This window comes from Megalobrama amblycephala, linkage group LG4 (genome assembly GCF_018812025.1).
Source record: "Megalobrama amblycephala isolate DHTTF-2021 linkage group LG4, ASM1881202v1, whole genome shotgun sequence".
Lineage (NCBI taxonomy): Eukaryota > Metazoa > Chordata > Actinopteri > Cypriniformes > Xenocyprididae > Megalobrama > Megalobrama amblycephala.
The window spans coordinates 10811795-10834911 of NC_063047.1; the positions used below are offsets into that span (position 1 = coordinate 10811795).

General features: G+C 35.9%; 2 protein-coding genes across 4 annotated transcripts; one reads left to right on the forward strand and one right to left on the reverse strand.

Moving 5' to 3' along the window:
* Positions 1-1206: 1206 nt before the first annotated feature.
* pdha1a (pyruvate dehydrogenase E1 subunit alpha 1a) lies at positions 1207-13661 on the reverse strand. Of its 3 annotated transcripts, none has more exons than XM_048187438.1 (12): positions 13505-13653; positions 10030-10650; positions 8130-8198; positions 7088-7261; positions 6792-6918; positions 6457-6548; positions 5140-5232; positions 4759-4914; positions 4575-4646; positions 4305-4372; positions 2679-2787; positions 1207-2489 (listed from the first exon to the last, which is right to left on the reverse strand). In XM_048187438.1, exons 1-12 carry the CDS (start codon positions 13559-13561, stop codon positions 2325-2327), a joined length of 1803 nt encoding a protein of 600 aa, XP_048043395.1. In that variant the 5' UTR covers positions 13562-13653; the 3' UTR covers positions 1207-2324. The 3 variants fall into 3 exon arrangements, with proteins under 3 accessions (XP_048043395.1, XP_048043396.1, XP_048043397.1); XM_048187439.1 differs by lacking the exon at positions 10030-10650 and adding an exon at positions 11645-11665 and having other exon boundaries at positions 13505-13646; XM_048187440.1 differs by lacking the exon at positions 10030-10650 and having other exon boundaries at positions 13505-13661.
* Positions 13662-14827: 1166 nt separating this feature from the next.
* ctdnep1a (CTD nuclear envelope phosphatase 1a) lies at positions 14828-22481 on the forward strand. Its single transcript, XM_048187450.1, has 8 exons — positions 14828-15575; positions 17255-17321; positions 18363-18481; positions 19366-19437; positions 19595-19711; positions 19865-19976; positions 20172-20256; positions 20884-22481. The coding sequence occupies exons 1-8, from the start codon at positions 15471-15473 to the stop codon at positions 20942-20944; spliced, it is 738 nt and encodes a 245-aa protein (XP_048043407.1). The 5' UTR covers positions 14828-15470; the 3' UTR covers positions 20945-22481.
* The last annotated feature ends 636 nt before the right edge of the window (positions 22482-23117 follow it).

Here is a 23117-nt window from a genome sequence, read left to right on the forward strand (position 1 = left end):
TTTTGAACAACACAGTTGTTCAAGACTGCGCATTGGAGCATCCTTGGTTGTGATTTATTTTTGATGGTTATGGAACATTCTGTCTCCAAATCCTTTGATCGTTAAATCTTTTTAAATCTCTTTTCCCTGCGTAGCATCCACATGTTTTTATTTATTCAGTCCTTCATAAGAAAAACACACGTGACACTTTTCAATAAATGAAGTGCACAATCAAAAACACTGCAGAGGGAGGGGAATCACAACACCACAGCTGATAAACACTCATCCGGCTGTACCAGAGGGCTTAGAATAAAGCTGATTTGAGGATTGTGCTTTATTTTCACTCTCTTTTTTGATGAGACCCAGTTTATTTGTGACCCATTTCTCCAAATAGCTATTTTTAGTGTGGCGATCATGCATAGCACGGGATAAAATGTAAAAGAACCTTCATCCTACAAATTAAAGAGCTCACGTTATTATTTGACATGGTCCCTTGAGTACTAATGGCTGGGTGAGGTCCAATTTTAGTAAATAAATAAAAGTTTAAACTGTTTATATATATATATATATATATATATATATATATATATATATATATATATATATATTTTTTTTTATATGAAATTTATAAATATAATTTATAATATTAAATTGTGATTAACATTCTGATAAGAATTTCTGATAGCTTGTAGTGTAAATCAATGAGATTTTTAAAACAGTACAGCATACTACTTATATAAAATGCATATAAATATCAATTGTTACTCTATATCTCCCAATAATGTCTAAGTAATATATTTAACTGCTCGGTTTTATGATCAAAAGTTTTAATTGTGGGTGGCAAAACATATAATTAATACAATAATGACTGAGAGACAAATTTCATCATGAAATATTACTAACAGTATAAAAGTTATTCTTATGTTAACTTTAATGTAAAAATCAATAAAGATTTTATGGCAAAAAGACAGTTTACCATGTCCTAAAGGTGGACATTTTTAAAATTATACTAAAAGGCCTTTTACTTACTAAAAAAGTATCAACCAGAGAGCAGAAGGCATGTAGTAGATTTTGTGCAACAGGTTTTTCAGCAATGTTTGACCATGCTGACAAGTTAAAAATTAGAAATTCATGTATCAAATATGATACAGAGAGGTTAAAGTCTGTATCTGTTTTCGTTTAACTGTATCTGGTAGAACAGCATAAAGGCATTTAATCACACAAAAATAGTATTTGAAATATTTATTTGTAGCTGTATGGTATAAAAACCACATTGGATTCCTTGCCAGATGTTTTAGACTCCTCATCCTCATCCCAACACATCATAATGGTTTAACCTGTGACCCTGATGCCTCCTTCAATATCTTAACAGCATCCTAACATCTATTGCAACAATTATTACTTTCCAGACTCTGGGTGATTTTAAATTAACGTTCTATTAAAACAACCATTATTAAACTGGAATCACCAAATTTGAAGTTATACCCCCAGTAACGCTGTTTGTAACAAAAGCAATTTTTTCATAATAAATACGTGAAAACAAAACCCGTTTTAAATAAAAGTTCAAAAGAGTAAAAGGAAAGGTAAGAATCTAATAATCTTTTCCTATTTTAAAGCCACATTTTTTTGTTTAAACACTTTCAAACCAATATGAAAGAAAGGAAACGTCCCATTTAACACCTCTTGAACAAATTTATATACAAATATTTTTGTAGTATGGCCTTCTAACAGATTTTTACATTTTATCAATGTTAATACATTCCCTTTTCCCTTTAAATAGTTTGTCAAGTTAGGACTGCAAGAATGTTGCATTTCACTGACACCTCGGCTAAAACATGTTCTGCAGATATATAAAGTGTGTATGTGTGTGTATGTCTGTAATGACTGCACAGAGCAACGATGGGAGGTCTTTGTGATGCACGGACACTAGGTAAGTGTCCCGCCACTGCGTGCACATTGGGTATAAGCAACAGTTGTACTGGAGACATTTGGAAAGTACCAATAATTACAAGCCAAATACCGCAGTTTATTCACATATTACATGCTATTTCTGAGATGCTATGTGCGATGAACAATATAACATTTTTGTTTAATACTGAAACCTTTTAAAATTTAAAGTGAAGGTCAGTATTGTAAGTGATGGAGACAAGAAGAAAACAAGGAAATGATAAAATGTAAAATGAGGCAACTTGTCTCAATGTGGCTGAGAGATTTGGCTGAGTTTCCCAACAACTGTCTATGAAACCTATAGCCACACTGGAGGTGACAATATTTTGCTGTGCGCTTCATCAGGAGAGGGTCAACTGGTAGGAGGAGGAGGGGACTTTGGATGAAAGGAAGGCGATTTAGCTGACAGACTTGAGTTTGGTCCAGGGGTTGGTGCCACGCACTTCCAAAGGAGGATCATTGTAGAAGATGTGGTTGCAAAGATCGTCCAGTGGAGGCTCAGGGTCTGTGGTGGCAAACTGAGCAGCATCCTCAATCTCCTTCCTTACCTCAACATCAATTTCCTGCAAAAAGTGTCAGTGTTTAAAAACTGCAGAAATGTCCATGCTAACAATTCTCAAGTATAACTGAGTAATTCTCATTTTATACACCAATGGGACTGATTCAGAAAATTCATTCTCAAGTGCAACTGTGACCATCTCAATGATTGTGTCCTACTTCAGGGTGTCTCTGGTGAACTCCAGCATTCTCACCTTAAGCTCTTCCACACTGGCCATGTTGTTGCTCAGCATCCGATCCTTCAGCAGTGAGATGGGGTCGCTCTTACTGCGCACCTCCTGGATCTCCTCGCGTGTTCGGTAACTGGAGACAGAAGACAAGGAGAGCAAAGGCTGTCACATATGAGCACTAATAGAAAAAAGCATTAGTAGGTAGATGATCAAGAGCAGTTTTACTGAGGTACGATGATACTAGGTAAAGCTGTGCAAGTTACAGTACCATTCAAAAGTTTGGGGTTGGAAAGTTTTTTTTTTATACTTTTAATTAGCAAGGACAAATAAAATTGATCAACACTGACAGTAAAGTTAAAAAACAAATTTCAAATAGATGCTGTTCTTTTGAACTTTCTAATCCTGAAAAAATGTTTCACAAAAATATTAAGCAGTACAACTTTTTTCAACACTGATAATAAGAAATGTTTCCTGGGCACCAAATCAGCATGATTTCTGGAGGATCAATGCAACACTGAAGACTGGAGTAATGGCTGATTTGCCATCACAGTAATAAATTACATTTTAAAATATATTAAAGGGTTAGCTTGAAATATTAAATGTATTGTTCACATTGCCTGTTCAGAGCCTTTAAACTCATCTTGACTGCTTTTTAGTGAACAACGCAGTTCTGTCATTAATTACTCACCCTCATGTCGTCTTTGGAACACAATCGAAAATCCTTTGAAATCTGAGAGCTTTCTGTCCCTCCATTTACAGCCTACTACCACTTTTAAGCCCCAGAAAGACAGTAAAGACATCATTAAAGTAAACTCCACTGGTTTAATCTCAGTTTAATAAAGCGACGCGAGTGCTTTACGTGGTATTTAAAAATACCACATGTACAAAATATTAATTTTCAGTGCACGTTCACGTGAGCACCACAACACATGCGTGTTGTGTTGACACGAGCATACAATGTTTCATGAATACATGTTGGAGATTAATATTTTGTAAATAAATTGGTAAATTATGTTTTTTTTGCACAAAGCACTTACATCGCTTCATAAACTTGAGGTTAAACCACTGGAGTCACTTGGATTACTTTAATGATGTCTTTACTACCTTTCTAGGTCTTGAATGTGAAAGTTGCGTAGGCTGTCAAAGGAGGGACAGAAAGCTCTCAGATTTCATTAAAAAGATCTTTAATTGTGTTCCAAAAATGAACGAAAGTCAAACAGGTTTGGAACTACCTGAGGATGAGTAATTAATGACAGAATTTTCATTTTTGGGTGAACCAACCATTTAAAATTAAAAATTTATTTTAATATTAAATTATAAAATTTAATATTTAAATTATAAAAAAATATTACTGTATTTTTGATTGAATAAATACAACCTTATGGATTATTAAGAGACTTAATTTAAAAACATTTAAAATTCGTACCATCCCCAAACTTTTCATCAGTAGATCATGTAACCCAGTTTAAACATTAAACCTTTTAGAAACAAAAACAAATGCATTTCAATTACTAAAATGTTATGGCACATGTGTAGTTGATGATGACCTCTTGAATCTACAAACTCTCCTGTCTAAATATAATCCATGAAGACCACTGGTTGCTCAAAGCAATATCATTGAGCTTTGGCTGAGATAATATAAGCTATTACCTGACTCCTGGGTCACTCATACTGTGTCCATGGTAACGATAGGTCTGCAGCTCCATCAGAATTGGACCCTATGATTATACATTTCAGGCATTTTATTTTTTGCAACATAACTGTTAATATCCCATGATAATATTTATCAAAAAGTTGTCACTTTATCCATATAATTATTGTGCATAAAACACATCATCAAAAATCATATTTCCTAACAAAGCTAATAATCATTTTTTTTTTCCATCCCTACAATTTCACATCACTCTAACCAGAACTCACCTTTCCCGATCTGCAGTGGTCAGCAGCAAATTTGGTGGCCTCCCTCACACAAAGGACATCCATGCCATCCACCTACAAAACCAGAGAACAGGTAAGGAGATATTCTAACATGAAGAGTAATTTCAGTGCACTATGTGCGTCGTGACACAAGTTAAAGCATGATGGTGTCTTTCCTGCATCGTACCCTCAAACCAGGGATGAAATCCCCTCTCTTGTAGTAATCGGTGCTAGCAGCCGCCCTCTCCACAGACGTACCCATGCCGTATTTGTTATTCTCGCAAATGAAAATGCAGGGAAGCTTCCACAGAGATGCCATATTATACGTCTCAAAGATCTGACCCTGCAGAAACAAAAAAAGTGCAAAAGAGTACATGAAACCTTCCTGTACAACCACAGCCATGGACCCTTAATAATGCAAAAGTTGTTCAGATGGTTATAAGGTAAGGTAAAGTGGTACAAGAACGGCTCAGATCTGTGTTGAAATGTTAGTTAGTAGCTAAATCAGTTTATTGGACTTGCAATGGGTAAACACATGTTTGTTTGGACCTGCATGGAAGTGACTTACCTGATTTGCAGCACCATCACCATAGAGACAGACACACAGCTCATTCTTGCCCTGGTATTTGCAGGCCAACGCTACACCTGCCCCAAGAGGCACCTAGGATACAAATGCATGAAATATAAATCAGGGTTATTACAGTTAACTAAAACTCAAAAACCATTAAAAAAAACAACAACATTTTCATTCATTGAAATAAACATATATACAAATATATATAAAAAAAACTTAAACAAGTTGCCAAGGTAACAGGTCTTATTTTAACTAAACTAAAATTAAAAATAATAAAAACTATATTAGATATATTTAAAAAAAACTACAAAAACTATAACTAAAACTACAGTGCAAACAGAAAATATATATATATAAAAAAACCTGACTCAAAATATTAATAACTATAATAGTACCTCAATGAAACTTTTTCTTTTTCTAGCTAGCTTCTATGACTTAATGTTAATGGCAAGAGTCAGGTTTAGTTATTCAAAAATAAAACTTTATGACTAAATTTGGATCTACTTGGTTAAAAATAGTCCTATCAAAATTGACGCATTAACATATGCAGTTCATTCACAGTTCTCTTTCACGCCTGAACAAACAACAACATAGAATTATGCCAAAAATCCCGTTTTCCTTATATCCCATGGACTTAAATAGCTTAAAGTTAAATAACGTCTTAAATGAACTTAAAGAATTGAGAAAATGAGATCTGCGTCAGATCTGCGTCATGTTCGGCAGCGGTGAAGCAGCCTAATAAACCAGTTGCTGTGATGTCATTAATGTTAATCAAAGAACAAAGGTAACAAAGAAAATTGTACTTTTAATAAGGATTAATCTATATTTAATTTATAATTTATTCAGTGAAGACTGTAAAGTGTTTGATAACTTTATTCAATTTCTGTATATTTCCTACCTGTTAGACAGATAGGAAGGCCACAGGTAAATACGACATTATAATGGGTTTATGTGAAGCTTGTTTTAAGTTCACTTAAATTAAAAGTTGTTATTATCCTGCTGCTTATATTTATCAAGCAGTAAAAATGCCTCTTCCTGCACCCAAGGTGTCTGTGGATGAAAGTCCGAAACAAGGACTGGTGAGACATTGTCCTGCAGCACTTCACAAACGATGAGTGGAAGGACAATTTTATAATTTCATTCAACAACAACAACAACAGCACATTATATGTGACATTTTCATTCTGACTGTGCTAGTAGTCTGATTACAAACAGATTATTTCGGTCCATGTAAACGCAGCTACTCAAATCAATGCTGATTTGGTAAACTCTTCACATCAGCACTTTTCAAAAAGGACTAATTTCAAATACCTGAGCTCCCACAATTCCATTTCCTCCATAAAAATGTTTAGTGTACATGTGCATAGACCCTCCCTTTCCTTTGGCAATACCTCCTCGACGACCTGATGGAGAAACAGAGACACAAAGAAGAGGGACAGATAGATATACAAACAAATATAGTACTAAAGAAAAAAAGACAAAAATAAGTGATAAATGGTAGAGATTAAAAAAGATTAAAAAAAAAAAATACAATAAAAAAAAATTATTAAAAAAAGAAAAGAAAAGAAAAGAAAAAGGCTTCTGAAAAAACTAATTTAGAAGCCTCTGAAATGTTAAACTATATTAATCCATTTTGTTGTTCTCACCAGTGAGCTCAGCCATGATCTCACGAACGGTGCCGCCTCTAGTGAAAGTGTACCCGTGGGCACGGTAGGCTGTGATAAGATGATCTGATAGATTAATACCTCCTTCAATACCCACTGCACACGCTTCCTGTTAGGACACAATGCGCTTATAAGAGTTTCTGTCTTTACTGTCAACATTTGAACCAATTACAAATTACTTTTCCAACCACTTAAATAAAAACACATATTTAACTTGACAATTTTGCACTAGTCTTCTGCTAGCAAAGATGTCTGCGTGTTTGCATTTTATGTGTCACCTGTCCATCATAAAGGTGACAAAAGCCCCTGATAATCTTCTGCTTGTAGAGCTGATCAGCTTTGAGCTCCATGCGTCTCATTGTCTGCATTGTGCGGTAGTACTGAAGCCCCTCCTCTCTTGTAAGCACAGCCTGCAGTGGTGGGCCCTCCTCCAGCTTGTGCAAGTCACATTTCTATCAAAACAAGTGCATTTTTATGCTTTCAAATGAATTACGATACAGTAAAATGCACAGTACAGTACCGTTGATAAGTTTAGGGTCATTACTCCAGTCTTCAGTGTCACATGATCCTTCAGGAATCATTCTAATATGCTGATTTGGTGCTTAAGAAAAATTTCTTATTATTATCAATGTTATAAATGGTTATGCTGCTTGATATTTTTGTGGACAATAATATATTTTTGTAGTAATAATATATTACATATTTTCCTAATGTCTTGTACTGTTAAACATGGTATCACGTAGATGGGAATATGCGCGGAAATGATGCAGATGACATTATGCATAGTAAACTAGGCGTTGTAAGCTCCATATATGGTTATTTCGGGGATGAGATGGGGTGGAGATGCATGTACGCACAATCTTCCGCTGACTGGGTTTTATAAAGGGAATTTTGCGTAGGTTCAGGCGTACACAAAATATAGCTTCTGTGCGTATGCACACTTTTAGGATGAAATCTACATAAAGTATTATACATGAGGCCCCAGGTCCGTCTCTTATTGAAAATGTATGGCCCCTCATTAAAAAGAGAATCAGACAATGATGATCAGACTGTTGAGCCGCTGTCTTGTATCAGGTGAGGATTGGGCAAAAGTTCAACTTGCAAAACATGCCTCTGTCCCAAGTTTTTTGGAGAGTGTTGCAAAATACAATTAAGTAGGTCAGTAAAAAACACTGGAAAGCTTTTCTATGTACTTCTGTCAGTTAAATAAATGTTAAACAGAATTAACAAATCACAGATTCTTGATTTCATTGCATTTTAAAAAATGTCCAAACTATGTAGGCCTATTACATAACAAATTGCAAATCTAATAAAACTCACCTTAATATCAAAGGTGGCCTGAGGGGTAAAGTCAGCATAGGTCCTGGCAGATACCACCACTCTTGCACCCTATGAAACATAATAGAAAAATAATACAAAAAAATAATAGAAAACAAATTAATATATAACCTCTATGAGAAACAGAGAACATGAAAACAAAAAATAGCAGTCGCATGGAAACACACAAACAAACACACACACACAATTCTGACAGGAACTGAAATGTTAACAACCCTGGTTAAAAGCACTCTGTCTGAAGCAGGAAGCAAACCCAGAGACAATGAAATATATCCGCAATAATCCGACCATAATCACCAGTGTAATTTTACTCAACAACCATATCAACAGACCTACATTCTAATACCAATAAATCAACAAACAGGCTTAGACACATCATCTGCACTGACTTTGCACATCTCTTTGATTACAGGTTTGGATGTAATAAACTGACACATCAAGAGGAATTCATCCACAGTTAGATGCGGGACCAACATGCGGATTGCGGAACACAAGTGTTATTACAGTATCATTGAGATACTATAATAGTTTTTATTAATAGTTTGAATTAGCTTTTATTTTTATATTTTCCATTTTAATTTTTAAAGTTTTAGTTATCTTGTGTTTTTTTTTTACTAATTGCGATACAGTTTTTCTTAATTTTTGTTTTAATCAAGTTAAACTAAATGAAAATGAGAAATGCTTGCTACCTGAAATAAAAATTTATTTCAATTTCAGTTAAAGCTGCAATATGTAACATTTTCTCTCTGCTAGAGGCCTATTCAAAACAAAAGCGTAGCTTGATGACGCCAAGTTTGAGTGCGGAATCTTGGGACACGCATTCTTCACCTCACAGCCGGTGGAAAATAATCAGGATAGACCTAAGAAATCATGTTCATGGATGCGATTATTAACGTTACTCTAGTATGAAGCAGAGCAGGACCGAGTGTTGTGGGAGCTGAACGAGGCCGCTGGAGCGATTACGCAACACACGAAGCGGAACTTTTATTATGACACAGTCGCCGGCGCCACTTCCGCTTTTCCGGTCATGAGTATGAGGTAACGCAGCTCTGTTTATCATATTAGATACATTTCAGTGTGTTGAAAATTATGTTATAACGTTACCTGTGCGTTAGCTCGGCGGCTGCTGTGAGACACTTGTTGCACACTGCAGTAAGCTAGATCGATTTTAGAATATTATTTTAATAAATGCTGGATGGCTTATGTTGATAAATGCCATGCAATTAATTTTAAAACGTAACGTAAGATAGAGAAAATGCTGTATTACTGTTACTAAAAATAAAGCTGCATCTGATTATGCCATGTTAGCTATTTGACAAAATAGTGTTTTTCTCTGAGGCATGGTAAAGCATGGTACTCGCAAAAAAAAAAAAAAAAAATCAAGAAAATTAGATTTATTTTAAACAATAAGACTAAAACGTGTTGAGCTATATAACAATAATTCGTTTTCTGTCTATAAATATATCAAAACAGTTGCTCACTTGTCTATTAAAACATGCAATATATTAAAGCGTCTTTGGTGTTTCCATGGTTTCTACAAAATTAAATCGGAAACCAAGGGCAACTCGGGTATGACGCAACCGACAGGTGGCGACTCACAAAAAAGTTATAATAAAACGTTTTTAACTTTAATAACCCTGCTGAGTACAAAACAGTTATTTTGCTTCAGGTAACTAACCGGGACAAAAAACAAAGTTCGTAGAAGAAAAATCTGTTTAGTGATTGAAGAGACGTCGGCCAAAGCAGTGAGAATTGGAGGAAACCTCCTAAGTATAAGTGCTCTGGGTAAAAGGGAAGGGGCATGCAACACTCCATAAGGAGGGTTAAGCTGTGTATGAAAGAGACAGTATATAATTTTAATATAAGAGCTGCCAGTACTCACAGCAAGCTGTGGCTCTGGTAAGGCAGTCTCTTCAGCCAGGCTGTGGGTGATCTCTGGGAAGGAATTATCAGGGCCCAGGCTCCCGGCTGGTGGGGGACAAGTGGGCACGGGGGGGTCTGAGCTGGTTACGTCGGAACTGCTGTTAGCTACTGCAGGGGTTAACTGTGCTGGATGAGGGACTGGGTTAATAGGCAACTGAGCTGTAAATAGGGCAGGTGATGGAGGAACATCTATAATTGAAATAATAGGTGTTTCCCTTTCTGATTTACTTTCTGTAACAGACAGACCCAAGATTAATTCTTCTGAGGTGGATGAATCACTGGTCATCACCGGATTTGCATAACATTCTTTCTGAGCTATAGCCTCTGTGGGTAAGACATCTGCCATTAGTCTATCACATGATCCAGTGTCTCCTGAAGACTGGTCACTGATGGTGTGTCCTAAAGCTTTGTATTCTACAGAAGTGTTTAGAGGTATCTGTGTTAATGGGGGAGAAACTGAAGGGCTGCAGGGTTGTGGATCTTTTAAGAGTGAAGGGGGGTCAGGATCATGTGGAGCGGTCAAATTAGCATATTCGCCCTGGACCGCCAGGAGCTGCAGAACGGCCCGGAGAGTGGAGGACTGTAAAAAGAAGGGCACAGGTCACTCCAGAGGGTCAGACTCAGATGGCCATAAAAAGGGAATGCTTAAAGACCAAGAAGCAAGATGAGAGGTGTCTAGAAACCACAAAGAAGATTTTACTGCACTAAACCATCTAAGCTAATCTACACTAACCTACTCACAAGCAATAACCAACTGGTAATCAGTTGTTTGCTACTGGCCAGATCACATTTAAATGGTCACAAAGGCCAATGTTGACACTAATATCGAGAAAACAAGGTGCCCAAAAATCAATATAATGCTGCTGATACCTGCATATACAATTTAGTCATCAGTAATGAGATGTACACTGATATGAATTGAACATATTTACTCAGAATTAACTAAAAACAATTAGTATCCATTGACAAAGCTGTCTTATACACTACTTCAGCTGTTGGAACTGACAGTCACTTTGGTTAATTAATTGGTCACATGGACAAATACCAGAAAGCCATAATATATCTGAAACAAGTTTCAACTGATGTCTCCTTTGTTGTAAAAAAAAAATCTAAAACCAGCAGAGGAAAAATGGGTACTTTCCATTCCATGGGAGTGCTTTTAACGTGTGTATGTGTGTGTGTGTGTGTGTGTGATGCAAAGGTAAGATTTGAGCTGTAAGTAACTGGATTGGGTAAATGGAGCAGAATTATTCCACTCAAACCCACAACACGGCAAACTAAAACAGCCACAATATATGAGCAATAAGTACAAAGCATGTAGCGAAAGCGTACTTAATACGCCAGAAGCAAACAAGTGATTGAAATCTCAGTGAGGAAGAGAAGGTGATCTCAAAATCATAAGTGAGGAAGAAAAGATGATCTAAGAAAATAATACGCCTTTGTAATGGAATAATTTCAGACACACACATAAAAAAAGATCTTAATGTTTACAACGAAGAATAGAAAAAAAACGGAAAAAAAGAGCAGCTGGACGTTGTGTCATTAAGCCCATTCCTAAAACTACTATCTCTTACCTCTGATACCAGTTCGGCTCCCTATAAAGGCAGCCCACGGAACAGTAATGAAGAGATATTAAGAGAAAGAGAGGTAGAAAGAGAGAGAGAGAGAGAGAGAGAGAATTAGTATAGAGAAAGATGTTGATTGAGAGAGAAAGAGACAGAAGATGAGAGGTGAATTATTATAAGGAAAAGAAAGATGCCTGACTTGGTCTGCAAATTTCCATTATTTTCATTGTGTCTACAAAACAATGACATTCATTTCATTGTGTCAACAAATCGTTTATTATTAGACTTAAGGTCACAGTTACAGGAAAGGACTCTCTTTGAACCATCCAGGAAGAGAAATTAATCAGGGCTCAGGGCAAAAAAGAAGCACCAAAAATACCCCTGCTATGAATGAACCTGATGGTTTATTACATGTTTAGGACAATGTAGTTATGGGATTAAACATGGTTTGTCATCTCAAAGTATGAATGTGTAGCATATTTGGGATTTTTTTTTTATTAAATCAGCTTTGAAAATGAAAAATCTCCAAGAAACTACAAAACATGAAACATCATCTACATTTCAAACTCTACTATGGCAATAGAGAATAGAGGTGTATAATCTAAAAAACGACCAATTGTATAAAAAAAATATAAAAGTAGATTAAAGAGTTAGTTCACCCAAAAATGAAATTTCTGTCAATCATTACTCATCCTCATGTTGTCCAAAACCTTTAAGACCTTCGTTCAACTTTGGAACACAAAATTAGATATTTTTGATGAAATCCAAGGGTTTCTGAACCACACATAGGCAGCAACATCATTGCACCTTTTGAGGTCCAGACATTGTTAAAATAGTCAACGTGACTACAGTGGTTCAACCTTAATGTTAGGAAGCAAAGAGAATACTTTTTGTGCACAAAAACAAATGAATAACGACTTTATTGGAAAATTTGAACTGTTGTCATATGCAGCTGACGCAGTGAACGCAGTGCAGCCTTCCGTGTTCACGTCCGAACGCCGACTCATTATTGGCCGGCTCCTGCGTCAACATCATTGGGACGACATGACGATGAGTACTTAATGACAGAAATTTCATTTTTGGGTAAACTAATCCTTTAAAATTAAGATCAATTACAATATAATTTAAAGTATACAAGTAAACTGGTTACACTTTGTTTTAATATGGTTAGGAAAAATTTTGCCCTCATATACACTGGAATCTTGATAATTTATATATTTTTACATATAATAATTTTTGACACTCTGTGGCCTAACCTAAATGACAAGGAATGAGTGACATTAAACTATTAGAAAAAGACTACAGTGTTTCTTTCCAGTAAATGTTGCGTAAAACATCAGAACTACCTCAACCATCTGGACTTCTGCCACTGCCCAGATGATGAAAGACTGTCACTTTAGTTGATGAAAGACTGTCACTCTCACTGAGGTCACCTTTAATGAACTTTTATAACAGCAATAGACTACTTAACCATTTTTATGAACAGCAAAATTTATATTCGCATTTCAAATCTCATTTGTTATAGTCTTTTATTAGTAGTAGAATGACAGCTTGTTGACAAACCATTTTAGACGTTACCATCCCTGTGCAGCTAGCCAGCTAGCCAAGCTCAATCACTATGAAAAAACTGTGATATCTTACTATATTTACATATATAATTAAAACAATGCTACTCCATTTTACGTTAAATAAACAGCACTAACATACGCATTTAACAGCAATATGTGTCTAGTAGGGTGCCAGCCGGGCCTTGTGTACCCTGCAAGGTCAACATGGTATGACTGCGCTTCGTTAGCCGTCAAAACAGCCGTGAATTTGCCTTAACTAATCATAGCGGCAACATTATGTTTCAAGGCATAAAATACTTACGTTCCTGCTGGCGCTGCCCCTCAGAACGTTAGAAATAATGGTCAGCATCTTTCGCATAATATTAACACGCAGCTAACCACAAAATGATCTCCTTCAGCCCTCCTCTCACAGAAACCAGCTCAACCAGCGAGTGAGGTTTACGCCTCTGCAGATTCGCTGCACATTCAGTTCGAAATACTGCCCCCTGCTGGCCAGAGCACACATTACTGGACCAAAATATATTCCTCGTTTGTTTTCTAACCAAAGCATCAGGCTTTGAAAAGCAAATCTCAAATGTTAACATTTTTTTAAACATTAATTTTATAATTGCAGTGTGTGTGTAGAATTGTACATAAGTAGCACAGAAAATACATCAATATCATATCTAATACAACAATAGTAATCAGCTAGAAGCCTGTTTTTGACCTAGATGCAAATAAAAAAAAGAGTAAAACATTTATTTGATTAGAGCCTCTATGACTTGTGATGAATACACTATCAGGCAGAATATACAGCATTTTGTGTGTGTGAGGTCCTGGTAAACGTTGGTGGACAGCCATTTTTAGGTCTCTCCAGAGATGCTCAATTGGGTTTAAGTCAGGGCTCTGGCTTTGACCTTGTGGGGACATTTTTGGTCCCCATTAGGAAAACGGCTTATGAATCATACTAAATGATTTTATTATTATTATTTTAATTTTAATATATATATATATATATATATATATATATATATATATATATATATATATATATAATTATTTTTATCATTATTATTATTTTATTTTTGACATTGTATATTGTTAATGTTTCAATTATCCACTTTTGTCTACGCTGAGTATTTTGGAAAACTCTCTCTCTCTCTCTCTATATATATATAAAGAAAATGTAAAAAGTTTTCTGTGATGGGTAGGTTTAGGGTTAGGGGATAGAATATACATTTTGAATAGTATAAAAATCATTATGTTCCCATAAACCATATAAACCAAACATGTGTCTGTGTGTAGGCATATATATTGTTTGTTTGTTGTAAATATTAGGTGAGAACACAACCGTGAACCATGATTTGACTTGCAGGTCAGGTGCAGGTGGAGGGACATTCTGGAGAATATCTGATTGGACAAAAATTTATCTGTTTCCCCCAAAGATTTAAATATGTGAATCTAAGAAAAGAGAAGAGTCACGAGTTTCACTTATTTTGAACATACACCTTTTCGATGTGTTTCTACCATGTCATCATAACCTTATTCCATAAATACCAAAACAGGAAGCATCTTTATAAATCAAAAGATTTGTTCCTATTTTCTTTTTTTTTTCTTTTCTTTTTTTAGCTCGCCCTATTGACCTTCTATAACATCAGATTAAAGTAAGTAACGTGTGTCATTAACAATATATCTGTGAGTACATTAGTTGTCCATCTCCAGAGCTCCTCACTCCTCTCTTGACCCAGCTTCATTGAGGACACGTTTGTTGTTTCTCGGAAGTGACGAAACCAAAGTACTGATGGCGGCTCACAGTTTGCTCCCGGATATGTACTGAAACGAATTTGATGGCGTCTGATTGGACTTTTTGCATACTTGGCCGTTTGTCTGAAGTCTTGAGATCAACATCGAACCTGTCAAGCACAAGAGCTGTCGATCCGAGGAGGGATAATTTGTTGTAGAGCTCGCCAAATCCAGAGCTAGCTGGCTTGCCAATGAAATACAAGTCCAGTTAGCCTGTGATCGCAGAGGTTTGTTTGTGTGCGTGGCAAACGTTTGACATTTTAGCAGATTTGTGACACTGGCTGGTCCAAGTGCAGCAGAGCTCCTGGTTTCTCTAGTTTGGCTCGCGTTCCCTGCGTTACTTTAAAAACAAAGAAGCGGCGGGAAGGGTTAGCCGACCTGATTAGCTGTAGCCGTAGTTCCAGCTCTTCTGAAGTCATTGGTCTCTGGTGGATGGTGTCAGTCTCTTCTATGATTCACCGTCGCGCCGTTCACCGACTGTCAGCATGTTGAAAACACGTCAGTGTTTACTCGGGATTCGCACCTTCCTTGGAGTGACGTCTAGAATATGGAGCTTCATTTTATACATCCTCAGGAAGCATCTACGTACGGTGAGAGTGTCAGCATCTGTCAGTGGGAATGCATGTTTGTCTGTTCTCTTTATACTCCGACCTGTCACCTGTAAATAATCTTGTTTTGCTGTATTCCTATGTATTGCCTGCTACTTATATTGTTAAATTATATTGAAAGCTACTTATATTGTTAATATGTTAGAAACTTTGTAACACTTAAGTTATTTAGTTGACCAATATTTGTCATGTACTAATTCCTAATGGTAACCAGCCCTATAGTTTTACTGTAACACTTTATTGAAGAGCTGTTTAGATTCCTGCAATCGAGGATATATTTCCTTTGCTGTCACTTTAGGCAAATTTTATGACCCTCGGTGCAAACAAACACACAATTCGACTGGGCCATTGTAGGATTTGTACTAATAAATTATATGAGTGGTTTAGCTTTGTTATATTTTGCTTTAAAGTTTGATTTGTGTTGAAGAACTCGTACTTATCAAAAACATTTGATGAAACTTTTGTACAATAGTAGGTTTGGGGTTGTGCCCGCTTCAGCTGCACCTCTGTAACCCTGGGGGAGTGTGTTTATGATGCGGTGTGTTCTAGTTACATTGGACTATGGACCCCTCCTATATGTTTACCCTTCATGTAAAAAGAATATATTCAATGTTTTGTTAAATGTTGTTGTTTTTTAATTCCTAATAATTGCTGGGAATAATACAGCTATCGTGTAACTTCATGACAGCTATAAATTCATACACGCACTGTTGCTGGAAAACAATGGCATACTGTGATATTTTTTTTAGAATATTCAAACCTTTCTAATTAACACATCCAAGTCAATTTAGATCTAAGTCGTTTGGGGGCTCCTCTGGAAAAAACAACAACTCAAACGACCTTGTGTTGTTTTCATAACTATGAACCAACAAAAGTGGTGTGTTGAGTGTTAGCCTAAGCCTGATTAGTGATTACCCAGTCTAATGTGCTTTATGGCTCTTAATGCTGCTGCCATTCTTAAAGGGTTAGTTCGCCCAAAAATGAAAATAATGTCATTTATTACTCACCCTCATGTCATTCTATACCCCTAAGACCTTCATTCATCTTTGGAACACAAATTAAGATATTTTTGATGAAATCCGTTGGCTCAGTGTGGTCTGCATAGACAGCAATGGTACTTCCTCTCTCAAGATCCATAAAGGTACTAAGAACATATTTAAATCAGTTCATGTGAGTACAGTGGTTCAACTTTAATATTATAAAGCGACAAGAATATTTTTTGTGCGCCAAAAAAACAAAATAACGACAAAAATATCTTAATTTGTGTTCCGAAGATGAACGAAGGTCTTACGGGTGTAGAACGACATGAAGGTGAGTAATAAATGACATTATTTTCATTTTTGTGTGAACTAACCCTTTAATGTCCTAATGCTGCTCAGTTTTTTCACCAACATTTAAGTGAAGTTTCATTTTATACATATACATAAGTTTTATTCTAATCACAAAAAACTACACAGATGTCTGTTACATGATGCCTTCACCTGAGCTTTGCACCAGAGTGATGAAGGGGCAAAAGATGAAATATCAGAAAGAGAAATTGATTATGAAAAGAGACGGACCTCTGTCAGTCCTATCTGTCTGAATATCTTAGCAAGGAAAAGACTACATTGTTCCATGTGCATCACTGACTCTGTCTTTGTCCACTGTTCTGTTTTCCACAGATAATCCAGTACCAAACAGTGCGTTATGACACATTACCTCTCTCCCCTGTTTCCAGAAACAGACTCCGTAAGTTCTCTCACCTTTTTACCTCTGTTATTTGCAGTTCTGTCCAGTAGGGGAGCTTCTAACCACACAGATGGGTGCATTGTATTAATAGACTGGGAAAATACTTTTTTTTTTTTTTTTTTTTTTTTTTTAACCAAAGTGCATTACAAATAGTGTGGGTGTATTATGAATTCAGCTAAATATATATATATCAATACTAGAGAGACAGAGTGGAAGAAGTCTCAGCTCCTCAGTCTTTTCATGGTAGAATTTCTTGTAGACATATTAGCCCAGGAGATGTTGGTAGACATGACATAATATGAGTTCATTGAATGTTGAATCACCACTTTAACTGTGTGTGGCCAGGTGCATGTACCAAAAATGAAAATTCTGTCATTAACTCACCCTCATGTCGTTCCAAACCTGTAATACTTTCGTTCATCTTCGGAACACAAATTAAGATATTTTTGTCCTGAGAGCTTTCTGTCCCTTCATAGTGAGTTACGCAAATGATACTTTGACGCTTCAAAAAGTTCATAAAGAGATCGTAAAACGAATCCATACGAATTGAGTGGTTTAGTCTACATTTTCTGAAGAGACTCACTCACTTTATATGATAAACAGGTTGAATTTAGTCTTATATTTACATATAAACATTAATAAACTCACACATATGTTATGGTAAATGGAAGCTCAAGCATGTTTGCTCGACACATGTGAGAACCAATGTGGTTCGTTCTCGTGTGTTACGCAGCACATTTGAGCCTCCGCAAGAGGTTCGTTCTCGCACGTCATGCAGGTTTGGTTGAGTTTATGTTCAGTGATTATATGTGAATAAAAGCTTAAATTCAAAGAGATCAAGCCTCTTCAGAAAATGGATATGGGTTAGTTTTACGATCTCTTGATGAAGTGTCAAAGTGTCAGTTGCATAGCTGTTTACGGAGGGACAGAAAGCTCTCAGATTTCATCAAAAAGATCTTCATTTGTGTTCCGAAGATGAAAGAAAGCCTTACGGGTTTGGAACGAATTTTCATTTATCCCTTTAACTGTTTGCTGCTTTAGATGCAGTGAAGAGGAAAATCTTGGTGTTGGATCTGGATGAGACTTTGATTCACTCTCACCATGATGGCGTCCTTAGACCTACAGTGAGGCCTGGTACACCTCCAGACTTTATCCTCAAGGTACACACACACACACATACACCGCTCCAACAATAGAATAGGATAGTTAATTATATTTCTTTAGTAGCTTCTTTATGAGAAATGCAGGTTGTCTATTGAAAATCATATATATATATATATATATATATATATATATATATATATATATATATATATATATATATATATATAATCTTATAAATTGTCCACACGGTGTGCACAATTTTATTAAGCAGCACAACTGTTTTCAACAATAATAAATGTTTCTTGAGCATCAAATCGGCATATTAGAATGATTTCTAAAGGATCATGTGACACTGAAGACTGGAGTAATGGCTGCTGAAAATTCAGCTTTCTCAGGAATAAATTACATTTTATATTATAATATAAAATGTATTACATGCTGTATATATTGTGTGCACATGTCCGTTCAAGCTTAAAAAGGAGAGAAAGAGAAGTGAATTCAGTGTTCATATGCTGTCTGCACGACTCCGTTTTCTTGCATTTGATGTTTAAACTGACGGGACTTAAAACACATGCAAATGATAAACTTTCACTCTATGATGGTTAAACTTTTTCAATTAATCACAAGTGTTCTGAACCAGGGAGTAGCTGGCCCGTATGGATCATGGAACAACTACGATCCCTGTACTTGACGTGGGACATCCTGCGATGTGACTATCGCGGATGCGCACATTGCGATATCAATGCTAAAATGATATATCATGCAGCCCTAGCCATAAAAGACTTCTTTCAAAAACATTTTTAAAAATTGTACGGACCCCAGACTTTTAAACGGTAGTGCAGATTTACAATAAAAAATAGAACATTTTAAAGCCAACATGAATGTGTATTAAAGTGTTAAATTTGATTTCTTGAGTTTTTTATCTCTCTCTCTTGTTCAGGTGGTAATAGACAAACACCCAGTCAGGTTTTTTGTCCATAAAAGGCCACATGTCGATTTCTTTTTAGAAGTGGTGAGTGAACTCTCTCAATTTTTTTTTTTTTTATACATTTTGCCAATGTACTTTTACTTGATTTGCGCAATAGTTTTTCTTTGACAAAATTCACCAATATTTAATGAGTTTATTGTGTGTGTCTGTGTCTGTGTGTTCTCCTGTTTGTATATGTCAGGTTAGTCAGTGGTATGAGTTGGTAGTATTTACAGCTAGTATGGAGATCTATGGATCGGCCGTAGCAGATAAGCTGGATAACAACAGGGGTATCCTCAAAAGAAGATTCTACAGACAGGTAAAACCTACTGCCTCCACATTTGCTTTTGATAAGATATTTTATGACCAATTCTTACTCTCAGACCTTTGTTGACTGGTTCTGCCTTTTTTATGTCTCTTTGTTCAATTACTGAACCTCTGGGTCTGTTTCTCTCTTTCTTGATTTTTGTAGCACTGCACTTTGGATCTAGGGAGCTACATAAAAGATCTGTCTGTGGTACACAGTGATCTCTCCAGTATAGTTATTCTGGACAACTCGCCTGGAGCTTATCGAAGTCACCCAGGTTAGAGATGGAACATCTATAGAGAGTACATACACATCCGCTCTGATTTTTTACATTTGATATTAAAATTGTTGTAATTCTGTGTTTTGGGACACAAACATCCATCTTGTGTATCTGTATAAAAAAATGCAGATGCACAAATTATTTTGTGTAATAAATTGTAATATGAATGTAATTTTAACTTTTCACCCCCAGACAATGCAATACCTATAAAGTCGTGGTTCAGTGACCCAAGTGACACAGCACTTCTTAACTTGCTCCCAATGTTGGATGCATTGAGGTATGAATATTTCTTTCAGTCATGGTCATATTATCCTCTTAATCTTGATTAGGCCTACATAGAATTTATGCCCAATAATGAATGCCCTTTGTTTGCAAATGTGTTTATGTATTACATATTTTGGACATTACATATTTTGCCCTCATGTAATATTTCCCATATTAAATTCATTATAAATATTAATTGCAAAATAGATTTGTGCTGATGTTCAATGATATAGAAAAATAAACAATATATTGACTTTTAAAACTTTTCAATTTTATTAATGTCTATTCAATGTTTTACACATCTTCAATTGGGGGCTTTTCTTAATTTAAACTTGTATAAACTTGTAAAATCTATCAATAAAAATAAATAAAATATTATGAATTTAAGAGCTAGGAGGCAAGCAAATGGCATTACATACAAATGGTTTTGAATTTTCCTTTCTATACCACAGGTTTGTTTCTTTATTTCTCTGCAGACAAGAAGTGAAAGTGTTTGGTTTGGTTTTTTTTTTGCACATGACTACTATTTCATCCTCAAATCTTTCTGTTTCTTACTAATATTAAACTACTCTTTTGTTTGTCACATTTTATGTTGCTGTTTCAGTAAGTTGCCCTTAGTGTGTTTTCATTCCCTTTCTAGGTTTACCTCAGATGTTCGCTCCGTCCTCAGTCGAAATCTCCACCAGCATCGGCTCTGGTGATCGTATCTGTCAGGGCCAGTCTCTCTTCTGGTCTTGTTTTTACATGGCTCTGCCTGCTAGGTGTTAGCCTCTCCTGCGCTGGAACTGTCAGCCTCTTGTCATCATGTGAACTCCCATTAGTCTCATGGACTCCTCTGAGGAAAGGCTATGAGAAGACATGGGAGAACAGAAAGGAGAGAGAGACACATGATGGAGAAGCTATTACACATAAACTCAAAATGAGAGGCCAGCATTTTTTTTTCTTGTTTTTTTTTTTTTTTTTTTTCTTAAAAAATGGAAACTCTGCCTTACAGTTGTTGGATTCAACTTGTGCATGTTGGAGTGTTTCTGAGTGAATAGGGGAGAAAGCTTCTGATTCCAATTTTACCTTTCATTTTTTGGGGGTAAATAAAGAATCAGTTAATCAGTTGTAACTACCTGTCACTTTCCACACTTCATTAGCACTTATTCCCCCTTCCTAAATGTCAGTGTTTGTTGTTTTGTATGACCTTAGCACAAATGGTCACATGGTCTTATCCGCTCATTCTCTCTCTAAACTTCTGTCCTTCCTCTCTCCTTTTTTCTGTCTGCCATCTCAGGTATCTGAGCCTCTTCTCTATGTTAAGAGCTGAGAGCTGTTAATACCGTTGTACTAATAGTATGCTGTGGTAGAGAAAACTAGCAGGAGAGAAAACTACAGTCCATTATTACAGATTATGGTATTAATTTTCTGTGTATTTTAAAATGGCTCATATATGGAACCTCTGGTTAAATCAGAGAGGTTTTATCATATATTTCGAGGACACATTTTTAGATGTTCTTCGATATGGATACATCAGCCACTGAGAGAGAGAGAGAGACAGAGCAACAAGGACTCTGCTATAACAGAAAAATAAAATAGAGCCTTTTGTCAACAACTGATGACAGTCTCTTCCACTTTTTGGGGTATTCTACATTTTAAATTGGCTGAACTATGTACAGTGAAGTATTCAGACTCTTAACCCATTTTTCATTTTACTGAATGATTGATCTTGGTATTTCGTTCTGTCTGATATTTTGATTTCGAAGCACAGAAACTCCAAATGAAGTCTGCATGAAATGAAAATCCTATTTTCTTAATGTATCTTACTGTGAACAATTCATGCATGCATTCTTTTTTTATTATTATTTTTGACCTACGCCTTTTTAAACATCATTTTACGACGTAAATGCTGGACTTATCCAATCATTAAGTCTGCTTAAACTCCACCCCTTTCTTAAAATCGACTGCAGTCTCGCACTCAGAACTTTCTCCATCCAAACCAAGGTAGAACCAAGACCTGCCCTACATTTATTTCTTTTCTGATAATCTGTTTCACCTGGATGTACATCAGAGAAGAAATGATCTGCTGCTACTTCCGTAATGTTGTAACTTTAATGTGAGAATGTCATATGTTAGGTGAAGCGATTGTTCCAACATTTCAATATTTTAAACTTAAGCAGTAAGAGGTTTGTAACACAATCAAGAATGAGTTTGGTCCATTTTTCCAAATAAATTTCTTCTAGGTTTTTCAGATTATACGCTTGAGCACTACATTTTTTTATTTAAATTGGATAGGATTGAGTTTTGACAGTAGAAAACTTTTATACACGAAATGGCTTCATATTTTTATCAGACTGAAAAACAGATTCTATCCATTATTTTAAGGAGGTGCTCGGTTCCTGCAGATAAAAAATAAACCCAATACCGTGATGCTTCCACTACCATTCATTATGAAGTACAACATATTTCTGTGTAAATCCTACATAAAACCAAAACCAAGTTAATCCAGTAGAGCAATTAACAAGAGAATTGCTTTATGAATGATTTACACAAAATTTATTCTGCTTGTGTTTCATGAATAAAGCCCAGCATTAAGAGTGTGGGCAATGCTGGATTTACACCACACAATACTTTGACTTTTGTCAGATGAGACCAAGAGGTTTCTGTCCTATTCATCTCCCACATGTGCTACTTGATTTATGTGGCTTCTTTTGTGCCATCCTTCAATGTAGTTAGTGTTATGCATACCGCATTATGGTTAACTGATGCATCATTGTTCCACTTCCAGCTGAAATCTGAGATGTCGTCAAAGTAATTGTTGCCTTCACTGTGGCTTTGTGGCTTGTCTTCAAAAATGTTTGAACCCTGACTTTTTCCAGGAAGTTTCTGGGT